At 35.1% G+C, this 20,228-nt stretch overlaps 1 protein-coding gene across 2 annotated transcripts in view; it reads right to left on the reverse strand.

Annotated features, from left to right (window-relative positions):
* The window catches only part of COL4A5 (collagen type IV alpha 5 chain), a 231,544-nt gene that overhangs the window by 53,010 nt on the left and 158,306 nt on the right, over positions 1-20,228 (reverse strand). For both annotated transcript variants that reach the window (XM_021678553.2, XM_021678559.2), the window contains exons 28-31: positions 19,578-19,675; positions 17,855-18,005; positions 6,336-6,449; positions 1,254-1,421 (exon numbers count right to left, since the gene is read on the reverse strand). In XM_021678553.2, coding sequence (XP_021534228.1) covers positions 1,254-1,421; positions 6,336-6,449; positions 17,855-18,005; positions 19,578-19,675 — 531 coding nt within the window. The remainder of the gene's footprint in view (positions 1-1,253; positions 1,422-6,335; positions 6,450-17,854; positions 18,006-19,577; positions 19,676-20,228) is intronic.

The following is a 20,228-nucleotide window of genomic DNA, read 5'->3' on the forward strand; positions in this document are numbered from 1 at the left end:
GATAACTTTTTTAAAAAAGATTTTATTTATCTGAGAAAGAGCTAAAGCGACAGCAACAGTGAGTGAGAGAGAGAGAGAGAGCACGCGGGAGCAGGGGGGAGGGGTAGAGGGAGAAGCAGGCTCCCCGCTGAGCAGGGTCCCTGGGATCATGACCCAAGCCGAAGGCAGGCGCTTAATGACTGAGCCACCCAGGCGCCCTAAAAGATAACTTTTAAGATGTCAACTGGAAGACTATTGAGTGTTGGAAGGAAGGCACTAAGTTTTACCCCTTTTTAACTGTTGTAACCTTAGCGACCACTACTGTTGATATGTATGAATAAAAAGGCTCTGGGGCGCCTGGGTGGCTCAGTCAGTCAATTAAGCATCTGACTCTTGATTTTGGCTCAGGTCATGATCTCAGGATAGTGGGATTAAGCCCCGCATTGGGCTCAGCACTGGGCGTGGAGCCTACTTAAGATTCTCTTTCTCTCCCTCCCCCTCTGCCTCTCCCCACCCCTGGGCTCACTCTTTCTCTCTCTCAAAAAATAAAAATAAAAAGACTCACTGTGGTAGCTAATCTCCAAAGATGGCTTCATCACACTTCCCAGTATACACACCCTTGTGCAGCCTTCTCTCCTTGAATTTGGGCTGACTCTGTGCCTTGCCCTTGACTTAGTGACACTGAATGACTCTCAAGGCTAGATCATAAGAAGTCTTGCAGCTTTCACCCAGGGCTTTTAGAACACTCGCTTTTAGTTTGGGGGATCCTCTCTTTTGGAAGCCAGCTGCCTCTAGAAGGAGCGCAACTGCCCTGACTTTACCATAATGTAAGGATTCCAAGCCATGTTGAAGGGGCACTATGGATAATGAGAGACCATATGAAGAGGGCACAGAACACTCAGGTGTCAGAGAAGTGCCATCCTGGAAGTAGATCCTTCATCCCAACCACTCCAGTTGGTGCCATGTGGATCAGAGATAAATGACCCCATCAAATCATGCCTTAATTCCTGACCCACAAAATCTTGAACAAAATAAAAAGGTTGAATTAAACCATTAAATTGTGGGATCATTTTTTATATAGCAGTATGTGACCAGAAATCTCAGAGAAAAAAATGTAATAAAAATAGCAAAGTAAATTTCCTGCAAAGACATTTAACACTTTTCCTTAAGGGACAGTGTCAATCCAGAAAAGTACAACAAGAAAATAATATACCAGAATTATATTAGTTTTAATTTCCTGAATCCCAAACCAGAGAAAACTTTAAATGAATTACCTGGAAATCCAGAGGCACCTGCTTTTCCTGGAAGCCCTGGTGTTCCGGGGGGTCCCATAGGACCAGGTGCTCCAGGAATCCCTGGACTACCTCTCTCTCCAGGGAGTCCTGGAACATCAAACCCAGGAGGCCCTGGATCTCCCTTCTCTCCTGGTATTCCATGCAGGCCTAGTTAATACAACACCAATATTAACAAGTTTTGAAGTAGTTTTAAAAGATGTATCTGATTATTTTTCTGGCAAACAAATGATAGACTCCTGTGTATAACAAACCTAACAGTGAGTCAGAGATACTTTTGGTATCATGCATATAAAATGACCTAACAATCAAACTTTAGGATTTTCAAGCATATTTCTCTATGAAAGTGCTTCTCAAATTATTTCCAGTGAAAGACCAATATGTTCTTAATTCCTGGTCCACTATGGACTAATATTTTCATAAAACACAATAAAAATTACTAAAAAAACTAAAATAAAAAACCAAAAACATACATTACTACCTTTTGGTTATTATATTCAACAAATACTATTACACTGTCAAATTACCATATAAGTTTCTAAATGCTTACTCTCAATTTCTTCTAATTCCAATACAGACTGGTAACAAGCAGCTTGTGATTTGACATTGGTCCGTTGACTGCATTTCGATTTGCACTGCTCTAAGGTACTATGGATTATTGGGATATATTTCTATAATCCGTAAAAATGATCAATTACTGAATAATCCCATTATGTGGACCTTTTTGACTTTATTTTAGCTTCATTTTACATGTTACTTTATTTTTTTAAGGAAATTATTTTATTTCTTATTTTTATTTTTTAAGATTTTATTTATTTGACAGAGAGAGACACAGTGAGAGGGGGAACACAAGCAGGGGGAGTGGGAGAGGGAGAAGCAGACATCCCACGGAGCAGGGAGCCCGATGTGGGACTCGATCCCAGGACCCTGGGACCATGACCTGAGCCGAAGGCAGACGCTTAATGACTGAGCCACCCAGGTGCCCCTACATGTTACTTTAATGATACATTACACCATCAGTTTTTGTTGTTAAATTTTACTTCTCAGTATTTCAACCAGGATTTTACAGAAAAAAATATGACACTGAAAAAATATTTAACCTTAATAAGTTCTGTAAGACTGAACTACTCTGAGACAAAATGGTTAAAAAAGAATATATTTTAGGGAAAAGAACTGCTCTACAAACATAAGGCAACTTCCCACTCCAATTCCTATCAGGTATGTGACTTAGTGAGTCACTTAATATTGTTGATCTACATCTGTTAAATGGGAATACAACTGACTGGAAGCTGGAGGCTGAGCCAGGTGACGCCAGGTGACCATTCCAAAGTGTCCCTTCAACAACATGACCTAATTTTATTGTTGAAGATTCACAATTATTTTTATAATAGAGCAAGATGCTGGGATTTTAAGTTTTGTTTGATGTCATATACCAGCATGTCCTTAAACTGATAAAATTCACTTTGAAGATTAGAGAAATTCCATGGAACCACAGTAATGGTTCCAATGCTGTCATTTCATTGAAAATACTATAGAAAGGGGAGAGATATTTTACATTATTATATTTGTGACATATGATGAGATACCTAATAGTGAGCACTATTATAGCTCTATCTGGATCACTGCTTATTGTTATAGCCCAACTAGTTTTTGATAGCTGAGTTTTCAAGATAACTAATTTGTCCTTTGAAATATGCTCTACAAAATAATGGGGGAAAAACCCAAAGACTCAAACCTGGACAAATCTTGTTTGTTTTTCATGTTTAAAGCTTTACTTTAAGATCCAGCTTTTGAGAAATAACTACTGTACCTGGTAGACCTGAAGTTCAAGAAGCAGGAGTTACAGTTCAGTAGCAAGATGAACCACCCAAGCAGAAGCAAGTTGCAAAAAGACTGATTAGGTTAGGAAACAAAACTAAGCATGTCAAGATGAGAACAAAAAAGTCTACAAATAGAAGTTATTAGATACTGATTCAAGACTATCATATATTAGTGGTAATGAGTAAAGAACTTATTTTAGGAATTCGTTCAGATGTTCATATAGCAATATTCTATAACTGAAATGTATTCCCCAATAGAGACACAATAAAGTATTTACATTTACAAAAAGTAATGCTTTTTGATGAAGATCAGCTTTACACTCTTGTCTCTGATCCTTATATTGCTTTGAATAATCCTTTTGGAACTTAACCTCTTAAAGATAAGTTAGAACTTAAAACTAAATTTGATTTTATACTATAACAGCTTAGGTACAGAGAACTCAATAATTATTAGCAGATGAGTATGATTAAACAACCTGCATGTACTAGCAAAGATTTTTTCATTGTTATTTGTAGTAGTAACAGATATTATGCTGTACTTTTCACAGCATAGATCTTTTCCATGAATACTGTCAGAAATAGGCATCCTGGTAAGATCAAGAATGAAAACAGTCAACATAAATTCAAAAGCTCTGCTGAATCTCCTTATATAATAGGAATTATATGGCTATATCTATAGAGGGTAAGTACATTAGGGGTGTGTAGATGCTGTAAATGTATTGGCAGCCAAATGGGACCAGTTAGTGAAAAAAGGGGAAAATTCCAAAAACACATATTATCGTGAGAACTTTACACACACACACACACACACATACACACACACACACCCAAGGGTTTGATAGCTGGAAAAAAGTTAGAAAACTCCATAGATGAAAATGGGTTAGGAAACTTCATCTATGAAATGACATGACTAATTCCTTGTTTCTTTGTTTCACATTAGTGGGGATGAGGCTGAACTGATTGCACTTTTTCCTGAGACTGGGCAAGCATTACAGTACATTTGGCTCAGGTTAGGGTATGATCTGTGGACACAGAATTGAGTATATTTAACTGACCTCTTAAAGATTCACTAAAGCAGCAATCTTCTAGCTAATAGCCAGATCAAATAGCAAGAATCAACAATTTCCATTTCTGCCTGGATTAGTAGGGCATGGAATGAAAAGCATTTTGCTTCTTATCCTTTGGCATTTTTTTTTCTTTTATTTCCCTGCTGTCAAATGAGGACTTGATATTCAACAGTTCCTTAATTTATAAACATGCATTAAACTGTGTATCCTGCCTTGGAAAAGAGAATGAAAAATAGTAAAGCTTAATTAAATTACAGCAGAAAACGAGTCAAAAAAGCTTGAAAAGCATCATGCAAACATTTATACTGGAGAGATGACCATATAGAATACTTTGCATTAAGTTTTCTATTGCAAAATGAAACACAAGTATATTAAATAAGCTTATTAAAAAAACACTGGTAGTTAGAATTTCAGCCATGCAGTGCAAGTCAGGTGTATCAAGGTATTAGTAACAGTGTTGCTGATCACCCTTTCATTGAGATGTATAAACAAAAATTACAATGCTTTTGAAATAGGCTAAGATAATCTGATTTGGTGATATAAATAAATTTATATAAAAAGTGAGTATATGGGCTAGTATTAAACATAAAATGTGATCTATCCTGTAGTAAAAAAAATTGTGATTTGATAACATATTTATATTAATAAGCATTCATTCAATACATTTTCATGCCAATTGCTGTTAACTTCATTTGTTGAACCATATTAGTTAAGATCTTGAATTTTATGGCAAAGTATATATTTACAGAGAAAGAAATGAGATTAAATTCAACACCATTACTTTTCCCCTGTCCATCCTATCTAGACTTTATAAATTAATATACCTATATATCCATCAGTTAAAAAGACAGAGAACATTAGATGAATGAAACATTTAGAGTATTACCTAAATTTGAAAAAGCATAAAGTCCAAATAAATGTACCCTTATTTTGTTCAGATTGGTATTAACAGTAGTTTCTTTTCATTCTTGCTTAGCTGTGATTTAAGAATTCAAAATGCTTCCAAAACCTCATGTAATTTTGGGAAACAAAAGAAATGACAAAATATAACAGGAATGATAAATTCATTTTAGCCATCTTTGTAGAACAGCAGGCCAAGACTATAATGACCAAACCTAAAAATTGTTTTTTCTCAAGATCCCTTTGCTATGCTAGTTGAACAGAATGGTTTTTTTCTTGAGTGTTGACGCAGCTACTTTTTAACAACCTGGGTAACACCCTGGTTCAAAGCAACACCGTAAGTTTTCTCATTTTTAAATCAGTAGTGACATGTTAGGGGCCATTAAAAAAAAAAAAAGGTACAATGGGCCATAACACAAAATTTAAAAAAAAGAACATAAGCAAAAACAACCTTTACTTTCCAGGCTTTTTATATTGTTAACTGGTGTTTCCAGATTATTAGCATAATAACTAACAAAGTATTTATTGCTATTTAAGGTCAGAAAATATATTTCTACTGTTTCAAAATCAATGTATGTACATCTGAACTGTGAGTTTAAGTCATCTGACATATTCATGTAAATTAAGGAATGATTAAGTTTTCCATATTTATTCTAAGTTTATGAATTATTACATTGCCTTGCAATAACATACTGGCCCAAGAGTGGCCCTCAGTGAGCCTCACCAGATGGCTCAGAATCCACAAAACTGAAGTAAGTTCTCAGACAAACATAGAAGAACCATATGATTCTCTATAGGTTACAAGCTGACAAAACTTGTTTTGCATATCTTTTATTTGTTTTTGTTTTGCATATCTGTATAAAAAAGAAATGTTACGAGGTTTTAAAAAGGTCTATTAATTCTGTACAGCTACTCAGGTCTGAAATAATCAGCACTGCAAGTTCTTAGTTCTGTGATTCCAAGACTGTAACTAGCTCAATGATTGTATGCTGAGGCAACATACTGCAATTGTGAAATTGTATTATTTGTTAATAGATCAATTTTAAATGAACAGGGAAGGAAAGTATCAGGGATTAAAGAAACTCTTATGCTGTGATCTGTACTTTTTCAATTTTACAAAATTATACAAGGAGACATGTTACCTCTGAAATCTGTTTTCTGGAAAACAGGTTTTCCTTTGTAGTTTACTGATGTTGTAGTTGTAGTTTACTAATGAACTAGCCAACCTCTATATAATGAATGCTACAAAAATGCACAATTATTTACTCCAATCTTACCAGGTTGGCCTATTGGTCCAGGAATCCCTGGTGGCCCTGGTGGTCCCTGAATACCTATTCCTGGAAGCCCAGGAGGTCCCATTGGCCCAGGTTGTCCGTTTGGCCCAACATCACCTTTAGGGAAATAAATATAGTTTAGATATTAAAAACAACAGTAGCTGAGTCACTAGTCATTAGGAAGCACAATACCTATGTGAAGAGGCATATAAAATTAAGCAGGGATCTTGAAAAGCTATCCAATCACTGAGCAAGAGAAGTATGCACAAATACCCAGAGCAGATTCAAGAAATGCATTAAAAGTTACAGACGTATAACTTATGCTGAGCACTCAACTTCAGTACTTAAATCAACCTCACAAAATAGTACATAAGATTATAAAACACATATTTCCTTTACTTGCAAATCATCTTGGGCAAGTATCTCTAAGTTTAAAATATATTTTAAAAAAAACAATAAAGGTAGATAACCTTTAACATCTTCGTATTTCTAACTTCGGCCCATGTCCTATAAACATGCTAAAGCCTCTCCCACCATCAGTAAAATGCCTTTTTGATCATGGAAATTTCACTATCCCTCTACCTTCTGTCTCTTATTCTAGAAAATTTTACATATACTAAAATTCTCTTTTTCTAATATACTTTGATGAGTTTTGACATATGTATACAGTCATATAATCACCACCCAAATCAAGATATGTAAGATACATATACAGTTCCATCAAACCAAAAGGCTTCTTGTACCTGCTTGTAGTCAAACCCTCTCCACACCCTAATTCCCTGACAACTGCTTGATCTGTTTTATCTTACATTTCTTCCTTTTCCAGAATGGCATATAAATGCAATTATACAGTATGCAGCCTTTTGAGTATATCTCCTTCCCCCTAACATAATGCATTCAGATTCATCCAAGTTGCTGTAACTATCAATAGTTTGTTACTTTTTATAGCTGAATAGTATCCCATTATGCAAACATGCCATAATTTGTTCATCTATTCACCAGCTGAAGGACAAACAGACTATTTCCAATTCTTGATTATGAACAAAGCTGCTATGAACATCTATCTACAGGTTTTTGTGTGAAGTTTCACATTTTTCTTGGATAAATAACTAGGAGTGGGATTGCTGGGTCATGTGGTAAGGGTATGTTTATAAGAAATTACCAAACTGTTTTTCTTTCTTTTTAAAGTTTTTTTTTTTTTAAATTCCAGTTGGTTAACATACAGTGTAATATCAGTTTCAGGTGACAATATAGTGATTCAATACTTCATGCAACACTTGGTGCTCATCACAAGAGCACTCCTTATTCCTCATCACCTATTTCACCCATCCCCACCCACCTGCCCTCCGGTAACCAGTTTGTTCTCTATAGCTAAGAGTTTCTTGATTTGCTTTTCTTTTTAACCCCCACTATGTTCCTTCATTTTGTTTCTTAAATTCCACATATGAGAGAAATCATATGGTAGTTGTCTTTCTCTGACTGACATATTTTGCTTAGCATAATACTCTCTAACTCCATCCACGTCATTGCAAATGGCAAGATTTCATTCTTTTTGATGGCTGAGTAATATGCCATTGTGTGTGCGTGTGTGTGTATACACACATATATATTACTCCCTCTTCTTTATCTATTCATCAGTCGATGGACACTTGGGCTGTTTCCATAACTGGGCTATTGTAGATAATGCTGCTATAAACATCGGGGTGCATATATCCCTTGGAATTATTATTTTTGTATTCTTTGGGTAAATACCTAGTAGTGCAATTGCTGGATCATAAGGTAGTTCTATTTTTAACCTTTTAAGGAACCTCCATACTGTTTTCCACAGTGGCTACACCAGTTTGCATTTCATCAACACCTGTGTGTTCTCTTTCTCCACATTCTCACCAACCCCTGTTGTTTCTTGTGTTGTTGATTTTAGCCATTCTGACAGGTGTAAAGGTGATATGTCATTGTAGTTTTGATTTGTACTTCCCTGATGATGAGTGATGCTGAGCATTTTTTCATGTGCCTGTTGGCCATCTATATGTCTTCTTCGGAAAAATGTCTATTCGTGTCTTCTGCCCTTTTCTTAATTGGATCATTTATTTTTTGGGTATCAAGTTGTATAAGTTCTTTATATATTTTGGATACTAACCTTTTATCAGATATGCTATTTGCAAATATTTTCTCCCAAACTCTTTTTCAAAGTGGCTCTACCATTTGAATTCTAACTAGTAATGTATGAGAGTTTTAGTTACTCTGCATCTTTGGCAGCACTTGGTATTGTCAGTTTTCCTTCTTTTTTGAAGCCTATTCTGACAGGATAAGACATGCTATCTTCTAGTTTTGACTTGCATTTCCTAGATGACTGATTATATTGAGAACCTTTATATGTACTTACTAGATATTCAGATATCTTTGGTAAAGTATCTGTTCAGATCTTTTGCCCATATTTCCAAATTTAAATTTGGTTGTTTCCTTATTATTGACTTTTGAGAATTTTTTTTTAAAGATTTTATTTATTTATTTGAGAGAGCGAGCGAGAGAGTGGCAGAGGGAAAGGGAGAAGGAGAGGGAAAGAGAGAGGGAGAAGCAGGCTCTCCACTGAGCAGGGAGCCCAATTCTGATATTTTAGAAACTTTTAGAACATTTTTTTTTAAAAAAGGACATTTAATTTATTTTATTTTTTTGAAGATTTTATTTATTTATTTGACAGAGAGAGAGAGAGAGAGAGAGATAGCGAGAGCAGGAACACAAGCAGGGGGAGTGGGAGAAGGAGAAGCAGGCTTCCCGCGGAGCAGGGAACCTAATGCGGGGCTTGATCCCAGGACCCTGGGATCATGACCTGAGCTGAAGGCAGATGCTTAACCAACTGAGCCACCCAGGTGCCCCAACTCTTGAGAATTCTTTATGTATTCTGACATAAGTCCTTTTTGTCAGATAAATGATATGAAAGTACATTTCATTTTAATGAAGTCCAATTTATCAATTTTTAAATGTATTTTTGTTTTGTTTTTTAAAAACTCCTGGTTCCAGGCCTTTTCAGAGGTCTTGTCTATTTTTTTTGCATTTTTAAAAAATTTTATTTTAGGGCACCTGGGTGGCTCAGTTGGTTAAGCGACTGCCTTCAGCTCGGGTCGTGGTCCTGGGGTCCTGGGATCGAGTCCCACATCAGGCTCCCCGCTCTGCGGGAAGCCTGCTTCTCCCTCTCCCACTCCCCCTGCTTGTGTTCCCTCTCTCGCTGTGTCTCTCTCTGTCAAATAAATAAATAAAATCTTTTAAAAAAATTTTATTTTATTATGTTAGTCACCATACATCATTAGTTTTTGATGTTTTGATGTTTAATCTAACAACTCTGCCCAACCTACAATCACAAAGATTTTCTTCTATGCTTTCATCTAAAACAAGGGATAATTAAAGTACTACCCATGGGCTAAATCTGGACTATAGGCATGTTTTTGAACTGCCTGTGAGCTAAGAATGGTTTCTACATTATTAAAGGTTGTTAAAAAAGAAAAAAGAAAGATTATATGACAGAAACCATAGATGGCCCATAAAAACTAAAATATTTACTATCGGGCCCTTTACAGAAAATGTTTGCCTGTCTCTGTTCCAAAAGTTTTTTTTTTTTTAATCATTTTAGGTTATACATTTAGGTCTATGATCCATTCTGAGTTAATTTCTGCACAAGGTGTGAAGCATGGTTCGGGGTTTGTCTTCTTTTATTTTACACATGGATGACCGATTGGTTTAGCACCATTTGTTGAAAAGACTTACTCTTCTATTGAAACTGCCTTTGCAACTTTGTCAAAAATCAAATTGTATAGGTCTATTCTTGGGCTCCCTATTATGTTCCATTGACCTATATGTGTCTATCATTTCACATATACCACACTATTTTAATCACTGTGGCTTTACATTAAGTTTGGAAATTAAGTACTACGAATCCTCCCATTCTGTACTCTTTCTCAAATTATTTTGGCTATTCTAGGTCTTTTCCCTTTCTAAATAAATTTTTGAATAAGAAACTACTGCAGAGGGCACCTGGGTGGCTCAGTTGGTTAAGCGACTGCCTTCGGCTCAGGTCATGATCCTGGAGTCCCGGGATCGAGTCCCACATCGGGCTCCCTGCTCAGCAGGGAGTCTGCTTCTCCCTCTGCCCTCTTCCCTCTTGTGCTCTCTGTCTCTCATTCTCTCTCTCTCAAATAAATAAATAAAATCTTTAAAAAAAAAGAAACTACTGCAGAGTTTTGCTAGGGAACATGTTCAATCTATGAATAAACCTGGAGGAAACTGTTAACAATATTGAGCATTCCAACTCATGATCACAAAATATCTTCCCATTTGTTTGGATGTTTGATTTCTGTCATAAGTGTTTTATAGTTTTCCACATACAGATCCTGCACATATTTTGTTAGAACTATACTTAAGTACTTCATGTTATTTGATGCTATTTCAAATAATAATGTTTTTGTCTAATTTTCATTTCTAGTTGTTCATTGCTAACATAGAGAAATACAATTTATTTTTGTATATTTGCCTTGTATTCTATGATCCTACTAAATTCAATTCTTCGTTCCAGGAGTTTTTTTTGTAGGTTTTCAATTTTCTATGGAGAAAATCAAGTCACCTATACAGACAGTTTTATTTCTGCCTTTCTAATCTGTATGCCTTTCATTTCTTTTTTTGGGGAGGGGGGTATTTTGTGATGAGTTTTTTTTTTTTTATTTGAACATAGTTGACACACAATGTTACATTAGTTTCAGGTGTACAACGTAGTGATTCAACTTCTCTGTATGTTAGACTATATTCACCACACGTGTAGCTACCATCTGTCATCATATTATTTCTATTTCTTGCCTTATAGCATTTCATTGCTTTATAGGACTTATGGTATGATAATGAAAAGGAGTGGTAAGAAAGGACATCTTTGTGCTGTTCCATATATTCAGGGAACAGCAATCAGTCTTTCACCACTAAATATAATGGATCAAGTTTTTTTGTAAATGTTCTTTATCATGCTAAGGAAGTTCCCTTTTATTCTTAATTTTGTGAGAGTACTTTTTCAGAATAAATGTTGAATTCTGCCAAATAATTTTCAGCATCTATTAAGATGTTAATATAGCTGTTTTTTCTTTCTTTAGACTGTTGATAAAGCAAATTACACTGATTTTTCAAATCAGCCTTGTATTCTGAGGATAAACCTTGCTTGGTGTAGCATATAACCTTTTTTTATATATTGTTGGATTTGATTTACTAATATTTTCTTGAGATTTTATATATATATATATATATATATATTCCTGAGAGATACTGGTCTATAACTTTCTTTTCTTATAATGTCATTGCCTGTTGTTTGTTTTGGCCTCATGTAATTGTTGGGAAACAATCTATACACTTCTATTTTTGGAGAGAGATTGTGTGGAAATTGTGTTATTGCTTCTTTAAATGTTTGGTTGAATTTACCAATGATGCCATCTGGATCTGTAGCTTTCTTTGTTGGTAAGATTTTAACTACATACCAAATTTCTTTAATAAATATTGGATTGTCTATTTCTTCTTCAGTGAGCTTCAGTAGTTTGTATCTTTTAAGAAACTCATCCATTTCGTCCAAGCTGTCAAATTTACAGGCATACAGCTGTTTGTCATACTCCCCTGTTATTCTTTGAATGTCTATAGGGTCTGTAATGATGCCCCCCCTTTCATTACTAATAATGGTAACATAGGTCTCTTCCCTTTTCTTGGCTGGCCTGGCTAGAGGTATATCCATTTCATCAATCTTTTCAAAGAACCTCATTTGGTCTCATAAAATTTTTCCATTGTTTTTAAGTTTTCAATTTCATTGATATCTGCTCTGTTATTTTCCTCTATTATTACTTTTTTAGTTATTGTTACTTTCCTTGTCTAATTTCTTAAGGTTAAAAGTTAGATAATTGATTTTGATTGTTCTTTTTTCCTAATAAAAGCTTTTCATATATGAATTTTCTTCTAATCACTTCTTTATCTGCATCCTACAAATTTGATGCTTTCTTTTCATTTTTATTAAATTCAATATACTTTCTAATTTTCCTGGCAATTTCCCTTTTGATTCATGGGTTATTTGAAGTGTTCTGGTTATTTTCTGAATATGTCAGGATTTTCCCAGATAGCTTTCTATTACTGATTTCTTGTTAAATCCAGTATGGTAAAAGAATCTACTGTATGATTTCAATATTTTTAATTTGCCAAAGTTTGTTTTAGGGCCTAGATTATGGTCTATCATGATGAATATTCCACTTGCACTTTAAAAGAATGTGTTTTCTGCTCTTACTTGGGGGAATGTTCTATAAATGTCAATATTGAGGAGTTAACGTTGAAAAGAAACTCTTAACACTGCCTTGCTAGAATACTGTACATCCTATCCTTGTATCCTTCTACATGAAGCCAATGCAAAGTATGGCCCATGCTTGAATGAGCATGACAAGTCTAGCTGGACTGAATACCACCTGATGTTGGGCATTACAGTATCCCAGTTTTCTACTTGTAATTTTGTTTTCTCTTTATTAAAGAAACCTGCCAAAATTGTATAATCTTAAGGCACTACGAAAATCTCTTTCCCTGTCTTCCACATTTTCTTGTAATATTTTTTAAATTTTACTTTGCTTTTTTTTAAGATTTTATTTATTTGACAGAGAGAGAGAGAGAGAGAGAGCACAAGCAGGGGGAGCAGCAGAGGGAGAGGGAGTAGAAGGCTCTCCACTGAGCAGGGAGCCCAATGCGGGGCTCGATCCCAGGACCCTGAGATCATGACCTGAGCTGAAGACAGCCGTTTGACTGAGCCACCCAAGCGCCCCAAAATTTTACTTTTCAAATTTATGATTTTAAACATACCATGCATCAGAAATTTATTTATTTGAGACCATTTACTCAATACCAACTTTTAAGGATCTATTCTTCCCCTACTAATTGATGACATTTCTCTGTATACACATGAGTGTGTGTGTGTGTGTGTGTGTGTGTGTGTGTGTGTTCTGTATATACATGTTTCTTAACTCTGTTATATTGGTCTATTTGTCTGTTCCAGCACTGGTTCACAATGCTGTAATTACAAAGATACTGAAATATATTTTAGTATATGTTTGGTAAATGTTAAGTTTCAGAATCAATTATGTCAAGTGCTTCCAAAAAACTCCTACTTCAATTCTCACTGAAAATGCATTATATTTAGGCAAATTTGGAAGGAGCTGACATCATTCAGCTTTCCCATGCATACATATGGTTTATCAACCAATTAACTTTACCTTTTTTCAAGTTGTTAATAATGGAGTTTTAATTTTTTCCACAAATACATTAGGCATATTTTATTAATTTTTAGATATAGAATTTTTTTGCAAATTATAATTTTTATTTCTTTCAATATTTCCATTTCTGTGCCATTCTATGTGTCACAATACTTTTGCATGTTATTCCTGCTACCTGGAACATCCTTCTATAAGGATACAGCTCAAGCCCCACCTCCTTTATGAAGTCTCCCAAGGTACCTTAGATGAGGCCCTGAACAAAAGTAACATATGAGACAAACTGAATGTTTCCAAAGTCATCTTTTTTTTTTCTTTTTTGTTTAATGTGATTCCACTGTTGAGTCTTAAGCACATTTTCATCCTCATATCGTTCTTTCCTGATGGGTATTAGCCTATTTAATTTATTACTGGTCACTATTTTGCTTTGAAAGTGCTCTATCAATCTCTCCTATTAGGAAAGATTACTAGGTTCTAATGCCCAGCCACTGGTATAAATGTGTCTGCTAGGTGAACTTTTATTGTGAGCTGCTTACTGAGTTCTGACTGTGGTTTAGTGACCCAAAACATTAGTGATACATTTTCATAAAAGTTCCAGATGAAATAACCACTATCATAGTGATACCACCTAGATTTTCTTACAGTAGTCAGAGAACAGACTCTATGCCTTTGTATTCTTAGTGACTCAAGCAGTACCTGGTACAGAATAAGAACATAATGTTTGAGGAATGAAGGAATTACATGGCAGGATATCCCAAATTCTTTTCCTTCTACCACCTTAGGAACTGTGCTGGGGCTTTAATATTTGAGAATGATTCTTATTAGGATATGGGGATCTTATACTTCCTTTCAAAGATTAGGAAAATAAATGTCTATTAAGACATTGATGTTTAAATTAGGCTTCAGGGATGCCTGGGTAGCTCAGTCAGTTAAGCGTCTGCCTTCGGCTCAGGTTGTGATCCCAGGGTCCTGGGATCGAGTCCCACCCACATCGGGCTCCCCCGGCTCTGCAGGGAACCTGCTTCTCCCTCTGCCTGCCGCTCCCCCTTCTTATTCTCTCTCTGTCTCTCTCTCTCTGGCAAATAAATGAATAAAATCTTTAAGAAAATAAAATAGGCTTCAATCCATTTCTTCTTAACCCATCTCACGGACATTTTAATAAACAAAGTATCATGAGTGAGCAATTTCCACAATTTTGGAATGTCTCTATCTGCAATTTTGGGGTCACATGTCTAAACTGGGGTAGATAATTGGTGGGAAACACAACGAGTAACTTTGAGTGTTACAGTTTACAGCTGGCCAGAACTGTTTACTTGAAAACAGGTATTTTTAAAAGAGCTTATCTAAGAATAATTTGTATTGGGCTAGTTTGGGGCTTTTGCTGGATGAATCTAAGCTGGCTAAATTGGGCTATGATGTCATATTGCTTTAATGGGAATCAATCCAACATGCTTTAGGAGTACAGAGCTGTTCAGATTATTCTCTGGGGGTCAAAATATTGACCAGGAGAGTCCCATTCCTTGCAAACCAGTAAGGAAGAAAACAATTGCCAAACCAGCTAGGCTAATTCTATTCCTTTTTATAATTAGGGGAATCAGAATTAAGGGGGCAGAAGAAACCAATGGAGAAATGAGCAAAGGACATGAGCAGTTCACAGGAAAAATATGTCCCTTAAGCATATGAAAAGATGTACAATTTTATTCATATTAATGGAAATACAAATTTAAACTATCCTGAGAATAAAGGCAAAGGATATAGTATATCCAAAGAAATTTTTTAAAAAGAACAAACTTGGAGGACTTACATTACCTGACATCAAGTCTTATTATAAAGCTACAGTAATATAAATAGTTGGTACTGCCTTAAGGATAGCAAAATAGATAAGTAAATAATAGATAAGTAGAATTGACAACACAAAATAGACTTACACATATATAGCCATCTGATTTTTGACACAGATGCCAAAGTAATCCAATGGGGAGGGAACTATTTTGAAGAAATAATGTTTAATAAAATTATTTGAGATGGATGATAGTCTTAAACATAAATGCTAAAATCATAAAATTTATAAAATAAAACAAAATATCTTTGCAACTTTGGGAAAGGTTTCTTAGACAACACAGAAAATAATAATTATATAAAGAACAGATAAATGAAACATCAATGACTAAAACTTTTATTCATTAAAATACACTGATAAAAATGAATAGGCAAACCAGATAGGGATAAAATACTCATAAACATATACTTCACAAAAGATCAGTACACAGAATATATAAAGATCACTTCCAACTTAACAATTAAAACAGAAACAACCCATATTTTAAAATGGGAAAAATATTCAAATGTGTAAATAATCCACCAGTACAAGTAAAAGAGCTCAACATCATTAGTCATCAGGGAAATGAAAACTAAGACCAAGATATGTTACCAACACACCTACCAAAACTCAAAAATGAAAAGACTGATTAATACCGAATGTTGGAGAGAATGTGGAACAACTGAAACTTTCATACCATATTGGTGTGAGTTTAAAATGGTACAACCATTTTGGAAAAAGCTCCAGTAGTTTCTCATATAACTAACATATACCTACCTTATGACCCAACAATTCTACTCTTAGGTATTTAACCAAGCAAAATGAAAGCACATATCCACAAAAAGATTTGTAAAAGAATGTCCTTAACAGCTTCACTCATAATAGCCAAAAACTTAACATAGTCCAGGTGTCCATCAACAGAGAATGGATAAACAAACTCTGGTATATTTATACAATGAAATACTCAATAATAAAAAATAAAAACTCTTAATAAACACAACATGAATGGACCTCAAGAACAATATCCTGAGTGAAAGAAGCCTTACAAAGAATGTACCCACTGTGTGATTCCATATGGAGTTTTAGAACAGGCAGAATTAATTTACAAGGAAAAATCGTAACTGTACAGTTGTCACTGTGGATATTGCTGTAGGGACTGAGAAAAGGGGCAAAAGGGAAATTTCTGAGATTATATCTTGATAGGGGTTTAGTCACACAAGTGCATGCATTTGTCAAAATCCAGCAAATGTCTCTGTAAGATAGGTGCATCTCACTTAATGTGAATTTTATGTCAAAAGGAAAAAAACCAAGCATAGAATTATAATATACATGCTAAAGTATTTAGGGAGAGGTGTACTGCTATTACAATTTACTGTGAAATGCATCAAAAAATAAGTCAATTTTTTTAAAGAAAGGGATGAATTGATATGTGACAAATCATGTATAGTAAAATGTTGATAATAGAATATCAATAATGGGTATATAGTAGTCACTGAAAATTCTTTCTACTTTGCTGTTTATACGAAATTTAAAAAAAATAAAATGTTGGCAGAGATAAAATGTTAACTGTGGAATCTTGATGGTCAATATAGGAGTTTTCACTGCACAGTTTTTAATTTTCTATGCGTTTGAAAATTTTCATAATAAAATGTTTAAAAACTATACTGATAACTACCTCTATCAGACTGGAAAAAATTAAAGAGTTTGTCAACATACTCACTTAGAAGGCTGTGGAGAAACAAATACACTCATTCATTGCTGGTAGGGGTGTATGGTGCAAATGGAGAGGAATCTGACAATATCTAGAGATGCATTTAGCCTTTAATTCAGAAAATCTGTTTTCATTACTCTATTCCACTATTACACCTGTACACATATGAAATAACATGCATGCAAGACAATTCACTGTGACATTATTTCTAATAAGAAAAGACTGTAAGAAACCCAATCTAGTGACTAGCAACTGGTAGAATAAGCTATGGTAAACGCAAGCAATTTAATACTAGGTAGCTATTTTTTAAAAAGCAAGATTTTGATTTACTGACATAAGGTGATCTAATGTGCAAAAAGTCAAAAGGTAGTACTCTATCTTTTCAGAAAGTTAGGAAATACAAATATATATTCTTATTGGCTTGTATTTGTAAGAAGGAACACTAGAAGGACAAATAACTCAAAAATTGGCTACATATGGGATGGGGAAAACAGAGTGGATGGAGAGGGGGTAAAAGGAAGACTTCTCAGTGCTACTTTTATACATATATGATTGAATCATCTATTCAATGAAATAAAACACAAAAACATCAATGGAAGATTAAAAAAAAAGCAGTGACCGAGTGGGACCATAGGCTTTCAGTTAATTGGACCTATCACCCATAAATTTTCCCAACAGTTTCAATTTCTATAAAAGTTAAAAGCAAATTGAGAAGTAGCAGTAATTTCTATACCTTTTGGTCCAGGGAGCCCATCCAAGCCAGCATGTCCTGGAAGACCTGGAGGTCCTGGGAAACCACGATCCCCTTTTGGACCAAGTGTTCCTTTGAAACCTGGGAGTCCTGGGGGCCCAGGTGGCCCAGGCAGCCCAAGTCCTGGTTCTCCCTTAAGCACACACATGAGAAAACACAACAAAACCTCTCATGATTTTCTTGGTGTTTACTGTTTACCATGGAGAATTTAAAGCAGAAATTACAAGGTAATACCTTTTTTTTCCCTATGGGGGAGGGAATAGGATAACTAAATGAAAAATAATTGACATACTGGAGAGAATATCTGGAAGGATGAGAAACAAATTAAAGGATTTGGTTTCAGGACAAGAAAGAGATTAATTGAGAGAGAATAAGATTAAGAACAATTGTTTTCAGCTCACTAAATGTGATTACACACTGAGTATTAGATAATTATTTTAAATTTGACTAAGTGTGATAATGACAATGTGGTTTTTGTATGAAATGTCCACTTACTTAGAGATGAATACTGAAGTATTTATAGGTGAAATAATATGATTTTGAGATTTGAGTTAAAATACTTTAGCAGGGAAAAAAGGAATAGATGAAGTAAATATGAAATCTTAATCATCTGGAATATGAGTAATGGATATGTGAAACTTCATTATATTATTCTTTTTACTTTTGTGTTCATTTGAAAGGTTCATAATAAAATAAGAACAATTAGACAATAGAGAAGTAGTTTCTCATGAGAGCTGGGGTCATGGTCAATTGTTCTTCCCATGGAAGAAATAGCAATGAGGAAAACACAAAAAGTTTAAATTAATTAAGTGCAGAGAAAATACAGAAACAGTCAGGATAATTATATACCACAGCAGTTTCCTGAAGGTTGACTAAGGAAAATTTTAGATTAGCTAAGATATAATAAAAAGAATGGAAAGTAACTCAAACACAGTATTTTTTATTATTATTATTATTATCATATTACTATTATTACTAAGCTAATAACAGTGGCTTACATTACGTATGTGGGATGGAATTGGGACTGGGAAACAGTATGGGAAGTTCTTGACATGCTATTCAAACAATCATCACACAGGCAGGGACAGAGGTTAAATGGTATGCTGATACTACAGAGAAGCACAGGGGGAGCTGATGATTGTATTTTCTCATCTAATCTCATCTCACCAGATAACCTTTCACTCTAAAACAGTTTCAGAAATTTTCTGTTTGCTTCAAATATGACCTCTTGGACAATGAAAGACTGTTTTGGGTTAAATATGGGGCTCAAACACATGACCTGAGATAAAGACCTGAGCTGAGATCAAGAATTGGACACTTAAACAACTGAGCCACCCAGGTGCCCAGGTTAAATATTTTTAAGTGAAAATACAATCAGCTGGGGCGCCTGGGTGGCTCAGTCATTAAGCGTCTGCCTTTGGCTCAGGTCATGATCCCAGGGTCCTGGGATCGAGCCCCGCATCAGGCTCCCTGCTCACCAGGAAGCCTGCTTCTCCCTCTACCACTCCCCCTGCTTGTGTTCCCTCTCTCACTGTGTCTCTCTCTGTCAAATAAATAAATAAAATCTTTTTTAAAAAAAGAAAATACAATCAGCTAACTTTATTTATATAGTGAAGACTTGGGATAATAATGTCTATATCAAAGCAGAGAGCTAGGGCTAATAGAAATAGGAAAGGGGGAAAGAATAAATTAAAATATCCCAGACCTTCGGTCCTGGAAAGCCTGGTGGCCCAGAAGGGCCTTCTAGACCAATTCTTCCAGGTGTTCCAGGCGCTCCTGGAGGTCCCGGAATTCCAGGAAAACCTGTGAAATGATTAGTCATTTTTTAATCTCCAAAGAGAAGACACTTTAAGAAAGATACCCAAACTCCCAAACCCACATTTTTACCCTGTCCAATCATGCTTAGTGACTACAGTGAGATGTGAAAAGTACACTGAAATTCTAGATGACTACTCAGGATCAAGCCTTACAAATACCTGATATTCCCTTTCATTCATGTTATGGTCCTGCCATTTTCATATAGAGCTAATGTGTGTGGAAGATACACTCTTCTAAAGGAAAATGAGTTATTACTGAGACAGAACTAAACATAAGGAATGACTCCCACACAAACATGCAGAAAACTTCTATTCTGCTTATATCTGGATATAGTAAGATACAAGGCCTACCATATAATTCTGGAAGTGAGCTAAAAACAATTGTAAACATTACACAGAAATATACACATAAAGTCAAATCTGACTCTTTTGAAGTCATTTAGTATAAATGAGTAAGGCCATGTTTAAGTACTGTTCTCAGACCAATGTGCATGCTTGCCACTCATGAGAATAAATTCTGTGAGAAAAAAGCAGAACTG

Source organism: Neomonachus schauinslandi, chromosome X (genome assembly GCF_002201575.2).
Source record: "Neomonachus schauinslandi chromosome X, ASM220157v2, whole genome shotgun sequence".
Lineage (NCBI taxonomy): Eukaryota > Metazoa > Chordata > Mammalia > Carnivora > Phocidae > Neomonachus > Neomonachus schauinslandi.